The sequence below is a fragment of the Cucurbita pepo genome, chromosome LG09, assembly GCF_002806865.2.
Source record: "Cucurbita pepo subsp. pepo cultivar mu-cu-16 chromosome LG09, ASM280686v2, whole genome shotgun sequence".
NCBI classification, from domain to species: Eukaryota; Viridiplantae; Streptophyta; class Magnoliopsida; order Cucurbitales; family Cucurbitaceae; genus Cucurbita; species Cucurbita pepo.
In genome coordinates, this window is record NC_036646.1 from 8088753 (window position 1) to 8096203 (window position 7451).

The 7451-nt window shown below is 42.3% G+C and overlaps 2 protein-coding genes across 2 annotated transcripts; one reads left to right on the forward strand and one right to left on the reverse strand.

The window, feature by feature from the left end:
* The first annotated feature begins 641 nt into the window (after positions 1–641).
* Positions 642–1946, forward strand: LOC111802560 (cysteine-rich repeat secretory protein 55-like). The gene is made up of 2 exons (XM_023686969.1): positions 642–1404; positions 1872–1946. Exons 1-2 carry the CDS (start codon positions 642–644, stop codon positions 1928–1930), a joined length of 822 nt encoding a protein of 273 aa, XP_023542737.1. The 3' UTR covers positions 1931–1946.
* An 869-nt stretch (positions 1947–2815) lies between these two features.
* On the reverse strand, positions 2816–6913 carry LOC111802459 (putative receptor-like protein kinase At4g00960). The gene is made up of 7 exons (XM_023686837.1): positions 6072–6913; positions 5884–6003; positions 5676–5794; positions 3869–4079; positions 3542–3782; positions 3314–3464; positions 2816–3235 (listed from the first exon to the last, which is right to left on the reverse strand). The coding sequence occupies exons 1-7, from the start codon at positions 6880–6882 to the stop codon at positions 2912–2914; spliced, it is 1977 nt and encodes a 658-aa protein (XP_023542605.1). The 5' UTR covers positions 6883–6913; the 3' UTR covers positions 2816–2911.
* Positions 6914–7451: the final 538 nt, after the last annotated feature.

Here is a 7451-nt window from a genome sequence, read left to right on the forward strand (position 1 = left end):
GGTTAAGTAGGAAGGCAAATATCTCACCTTCCTACGTAACCACTCCAAATTTATGTTCTTATCAAGCCAATATGAATATCACACACTTGGATTTACTAATCTTTGTCTCCCGAAAAAGAAATAGAGGGCTGACACAATATTTACCAATCTGAAAATATTATTACTCAAGAAACAATACAGAGTTAAGGATGAGAATGAGAAATAGAATTGGGATAGAGGGTTTAAGGATGAGAATGAGAAATAGAATTGGGATAGAGGGTTCACTCTTCACAACGTTTAAATAGGATACAAGCTACCATCTAATAGAAAATATAAACTAACTAAATCTTGAGAATAAAATAAAATATACTACTAATCAAATCATGAGAAAAAAAAAATATAGATATCTAACATATATTCCATAACTAATATATTCTCCGGTTAATACTCCACCGAGCCATTATCATTTGTCAAATTAGAATGAAATTGGAGTTGACTTTCATCCAAGTTGCTTTTAATTTAATTCTCCATCCATTCATCATAGAAACATAGTTGACTTTTTGTGCACAAAAAAAAAAAATAAAAATAAAAATAAAGTCCACGACTTTATTTTTGTTATTGAGTGTTCAATCGCTTTACCAGGTGCTCAAACTTCGAATCAAATGGGAGCATTCAAATTCGTGTCAATGTTCTTCCTCTTTACACCTTCACTCTCATTAATACTCTGTTCTTTCTTCTGCCGCGCCGATATGAACAAGAACTCCAGCCAACAGTGTTCAAAATCCGACAGCTTCTCCGGCGACAGCGATTTCAAGGCCAATCTAAAGAGCCTTTTGGAGTCTCTAGCTGAGAATGGGCCTGTTCTTAATGGCTTCTACAGCACATCAAAGGGCAAGAGTTCAACCCAAATCTTTGGTCTTGTTCAATGCAGAGGCGACATTTCTGCAAACAACTGTGGCAGCTGCATCAAAAACTCCTCTGTTTTTGCTCTGTCTGAGTGCCCAGAAAGCAGAGATGTTGTGATTTGGTTTAGATGGTGTTTTCTTAGGTATTCAACGGATAATTTCTTGGGTGTTTTGGATCAAACTTCTGTGGCTGTTTTAAATGACACCAATTATGATGACCCATCTTTGGTTTCTGATGGTCAGTCGCTAATGGCTGGATTGGCTTCCTCTGTTCCGTATCAGAGTTTGATGTTTCAAATTGCTGTTTTGGAAGGTGGGGTGAGAGGGAAGCGATATGGGATGGCTCAGTGCACGAGGGATATCAGTGGGAGTGATTGTGGTCTGTGTTTGAACGCGCAGTTGGATGCGTTTAGGACAACCATTGGGAGTAAGAAAGATTGGGAAGTGTATGGATTCAATTGCTTTATGTGGTATCATGATCATCAGTTCTACTTCAATTTTTCAGACCCAACTAGTGGCAGTAAGTTTTGAGTTCGTTTTTAATGGTTATCTTCGGTTGAGGATTGTTGGGAGGGAGTCCCACATTGGCTAATTTAGAGAATGATCATGGATTTATAAGCGAGGAATCCATCTTCGTTGGTATGAGGCCTGTTGGGGAAACTCAAAACAAAGTCATGAGAACTTATGCTTAAAGTGGACAATATTGTGGAGAGTCGTGATTCCTAACATGGCATCAGAGTCATGCCCTTAACTTAGCTATGTCAATAGAATCCTCAAGTGTCGAACAAAGGGTGTACTTTGTTCAAGGGCTCGATAGGCCTCAAGAGAGGCTCTATGTTGTGGTATGAGGCATTTTGGGGAAGCCCAAAACAAATCCACAAGAGGTTATGCTCAAAATGGACAATATCATACTACTGTGGAGAGTCGTAATTCCTAACAAATTCTGGAGTAAGTGCAAATGGTGAAGTGTTTTGTTTTGCAATGCAGGTGGAAGAACAAATTGGAGTTGTTTTGGAGTGTTGATGATGGTTCTGATGATTCTTTAGCTGCTGAAAGTTGGCATAGAATCTGCAAGTTTGAAGACTTTTCTACTTGGTTTGTGCTTTTATCTTGTATTTCTTGATTGTAATTCCTACTTGTATTTAACTTGTAAAGCTAATTAAACTCGTTTCTTTGTCTTTGGGCTACATTCTATTGTTTTTAGTTACTGATATTGATTGATTGGAAACCTATCTCTAACATACGCGTTTTAAAATTGTGAGGCTGATGGCGATACGTAACAAGTTAAAGCGGACAATATCAGCTAGCGGTGAACTTAGGCTATTACAATTGGTATTAGAGCCAGACATCGAGCTGTGTGCAACCAAGGACGCTGGCCCCTAAGAGAGGAATACAATCCTTGTCTCTAGTCCCATTTATCTAATGGAGAGAAATATTTCTTGCGATGTCCCACATTGGTTGGAGAGGAACAAACTACCTTTTATAAGGGTGTGGAAACCTCCCCTGGAAGACGCGTTTTAAAGCCTTGAGGGAAAGCCCGAAAGGGAAAGCCCAAAGAGGACAATATCTGCTATCAGTGGATTCGGGTCGTTACATTTCATCACTCCATTCCCCATTTTCTGTTTAAATGAGATTCTCCACCTCATTTAGAGCTGATCCCCACCGGGTCCTAAGCATGAATTCAACCATTTGAGAGTGGTAAAACAAGCTCTAGCAAGAGACCAACACGAGTAAGAATCCCTTTGATTTTATAAGTAAATCAAATTATACTAAACTAGTTGAAGTACATATTCTCTTAAGTAAGAGGTAAAAAATTTGAATTCCTCTCAACACTAAATAACTCGAACAAAAAAAACTTCAAAAAAAAAAAAAATGGTATCTAACCCTCAAATCGTCCATTATACACAAAGTTCATTCCCATCAACATCCATAGCCATCATACATCATCTTCCAAATAAGTCGTTTTGTGGCTCATACAACGTCGAGAGCACCTTCGATATCCAACATTTTCATCCGTCATTATTTCTTCATCGTGGATGAAACTCAGTTACAGACATTTCATTAATAGACAACAATAAAAATTTACTTATCATAGACCGATCGCTATCTATTACATTGCCATTGTCGATATTGTGCATGAAATTTGTTGGCTCTTTAGGCAAAGGCAAAGGAACCGAATAACTATTGAGCATAAGAACAATAGATGCCATGGAAGGTCTCCGACTAGGATCATCTTGAACACATAATAAAGCAATATGGATGCATCTAAGTACCTCGTCTCTTGAGTAGTTGTTTTGTAGACTCGGGTCCAATAATTCTAATGGTGTTCCATCTTTCCATACTTTCCAAGCCTAAAACAACAAGACATTTAGGAGTTCAAAACGCATTATTGGCTAATTCAATTCAAAAGCTTCACTTCTTCGACTTACATAGGTTAACATGTTTTCCGCCAACTCCGATAGATAAAATCGGTTGTTTTTGTTCCCACTTATAATCTCTAAGGTTAGTACTCTGAAGCTATACACGTCAGATTTTGTGGAGAAGATCCCATGCATTGCATATTCAGGAGACATATAACCACTAAAATTGCAAACAGAATGAAAAAAATTTAGTGAGCGTAAATGACTTTCATGCTTTGAGATTGAAGGAAAACTTACAAGGTACCAACGACACGGTTGGTATAAGTTTCTTGATTTTGGTTTACTTGAATAATCCTTGCCAAACCAAAGTCGGAAATTTTTGGATTCATATCCTCGTCTAGTAATACATTACTAGCTTTAAGATCACGATGAATGATTCTAAGTCGAGAATCTTCGTGTAGATACAGAATTCCACGAACAATGTTATTAATGATCTTATAGCGGCTCAACCAATTCAATTCGATTTGTCTATCGAAGTCTGCACATTTTGGAGACAATAATCAAGCTCATAATAGAGAAGATCATGCAAATAAAAATCAAAATGAAAGAGTTTTGTGAACAAACCAAATAGGAAATAGTCTAGGCTTTTGTTGGGAATGTATTCATAGATGAGTATCTTTTCTTCACCCTCCAAGCAAAACCCCAACAGCCTTACTAGATTTCTATGTTGAAGTTTAGCAAGCAACATGACTTCGTTTTTGAATTCTTCAACACCTTGTGAAGATCTTCTTGATAACCTTTTCACTGCTATCTCTTGTCCCTCCTCGAGCCTACCCTGAAATGAAATATACATACGAGAGTTGATAATTTTATAGAACGATGAATGATCGTTGATAGACTATAGGTATATTAATGATGTACTTAAAAATGCATTATGTGAGATTCTATATAGGTTGGAGAGGAGAACGAAACATTCTTTATAAGGGTGTGAAAATCTCTCCCTAGCAGACGCGTGAGAGGGAAATTCCAAAAGAGGACAATATTGGGTAGCGGTCGGCTTGAACTGTTATAAATGGTATCAATGGTATCAGAGCTACACACCGAACGGTGTGCTAGCGAGAATACTAAGCTTCGAAGGGGGTGGATTGTAAGATCCCACATCGATTGGAAAGAGGGGGGGGGGNAAAGACGTTGAGCCCCGAGGGAGGTTGATTGTGAGATCCCACATCGGTTGGAGGGGGAACGAAACATTCTTTATAAGGGTGTGGAAACCTCTCCCTAGCAGACGTTGAGCCCTGAAAGGGGGTGGACACTGGAGGGGTGCCATCGACGACGTTGGGCCCCGAAAGGGGGTGAATAAACGAGAGCGAATCATTCTTTATAAGGGTGTGAAAACCTCTCCCTAGCAAACGTGGAGCCCCGAAGGGGGGTGGGCACCAGGTGGTGTGTCATCGAGGATACTAAGCCTCGAAGGAGGGTGGATTGTGAGACCCCACAACGATTGGAGAGGGGAACGAGTGCCAGCAAGAACGTTGGGCCCCAAAGAGGGGGGGATTGATTGTGAGATTCCACATCGGTTGGAGAGAGGAACGAAGCATTCTTTATAAGGGTGTGAAAAGTCCTCCCTAGCAGACGTTGAGCCCTTAAAAGAGATGGACACGGGGTGGTGTGCCAGCAAGGACGTCGAGCCACGAAATGGGGTGGACACAAGGTGGTGTGCCAACAAGGACGTCGAGCCACGAAATGGAATGGACACGGGGCAGTGTGCAAAGAAGGACGCTGAGCCACGAAGGGGGGTGGGCACGGGGCAGTGTGCCAGCAATGACGCTGGGCCTTGGAGGGGGGTGGATACCGAGCAGTGTGCTAGCAAGGATGCTGGGTCTCGAAAGGGGGTGGACACCGGGCAGTGTGCCATCAAGGACGCTGAGCCCCGAAGGGGGTGGACATCAGGCGGTATGTCAGCGAGGACACTGGGCGTCTAAAGTGGGGTTTTTAGTGAGATCCCACATCGATTGGAGAGAGAAACGAATGTCACTATGGACACTGTGCTCCGAAGGGGGTGGATTGTGAGATTGCACATCCGTTGAAAAGGCGAATGAAGCATTCTTTATAAGGGTGTGGAAACCTCTCCCTAACAAACCCTGAGATCTAAAGGGAGGTGAACTCAGGGCATTATACCAGCAAGGACGTTAAGTCACGAAGGGGGTGGACACGGAGCGGTGTGCTAGCGAAGATGCTAAGCCCTGAAGGGAGTGGACACAGGGCGGTGTGCCAGCGAGGATACTTGGCCCCGAAGGAGGGTGGACATCGGGCGGTGTGCCAGCGACGAGGACGTTGGGCCCCGAAGGAGATGAACTGTGAAATCTCACATCAGGTTGTGAGAGGTACGAAAACATTCTTTATAATGGCGTGGAAATCTATTTAGGCATACCTTGTAGACCGCACCAAATCCACCTTCACCCAGTTTGTACTCCGCTGAGAAATTGTTAGTAGCAGCATGGATTGTACTGAAATCAAATTGCAGAGATTCAACGGTAGGCATTTCATCAACTGCAAAATTAATTAAGAATTCATCACAAATTATTCCCAAAATTCAATTTCAAGTATGAACAAATTGAAGAACACCAAAATAAAACCACCTGAGTGTTTCTTCGTCTTTGGCCTTCGGCGCAGGAAACACCAGCCCCCCAAAAGCATTATGGAGACAGTAATTGAAACCACAATGCCAACAATCGTGACCGTTGGGAATCTTCTTTTCTCTGTTCAAAAAACATTTGAAATCAGACTCTCATGGCTTAACAAAACGAGTCCAATGGAAGGAAAATACCGGGCGGCGGCGGCGGAGAAGGAGGAGGAGGAGGAGGAAGAAGCGGCGGTGTTGGAGTTGCCGGAGGCTGTACCTCGAGATTGAAAAATTGATAAACCTCGTAACGAACATAACAGCTCGGAAACAGAGCTCTACCACCACGTTTATTAGTGCAACAACTCGGAATAGTCTCAATAGCATGTGCTAAGCATTCTCGGCAACTCTGAGTGGACAGATCGCCGGTGCACTGTGCTAATGCATAAAGGGTTACATCTGATGTGAAATTAACCACCTGGGTCGCGAAGGATCCGTTCACCAAAGCATTGTCGGCTGCTCGAGTTCCGGTGTCGGTCAATAAGGACATCACTAGTTTGTTGAATCGAACCTTGTCGACGTCTATATCAGCTGTATTCAGTAATGCGAAACTCACATTTATAGACAACTGGGAAAAGAAAGGATTGTCGGAGTAACGGAATATGCATTCATCGTACCAAAAAACAGCGCCTTTACTCAGGGGACAGAACAGGGGAATGTTTCTGGCAGCGTCGGCCACGCAATTCTCACAGATGTTGCTATGGACGTCTCCACGGCACTGGAAGAGACCATAAACGGAGTCTGGTGGTTGGCCGAAGGAAGTACTGTAGAATGTTTTGACGGCGGCGATGGTGGTGAAATCATTGGAGAGAAGATCAAGGCTGAACTGATAGGCGGTGTTCTTGGTGAAATTGTGGGGTAAACAACTGCGATATGGGTATGAAACTGAGGTCTGAGCGTTTCCATGGATGAAGAAACAGAGGAGGATGTGGAAGAGGAAAGTAAGATAACTGAACATGTTAAACAAGTCTATGAACCGATTCGAAGGATTTTGCAGAAAGAAAAAAGATGTAAGAAGAGCAATAAGGAGTCAAGTCTTCAAGTTGGAACACGCAGGGAGTGGAACAGAGTGAAGTTGGATTTGGTTTTCAACGCAGTCCTACCAATAGTTTATGGGGAAAAATGAGTGTTATAAATGTTTATACACCACCACCAAAAAAAAAAAAAAACATTCTACACCCCTCTTCGAGACCTAGTGTCACGGTCCTACTTTTTCAACCTTGTGGCGTCGTGATCTTCACACACTCATGACCAACCTTAGGAAGAATTAAGGCCCATATATATTTTTCGCTCTGTATTTGTGGCTCCATCAAACCTTGTGCAAGATTTGTCTTCGCTAATCGAACATTGTTTGTGCGGAATCCAAGCTTGTTCGACCACACACACCGCCTACGCGTGCATGTTCAATCGTCTGCGAAACGATCGACTTACCTCTACACTAGCCAAGTCATTCGTCTCGACCTTGCCTCTACTCGAGGTCAAGGTCTCTCAATTAAACATCGCGTCTCATCTTGTCATGTCGATTCC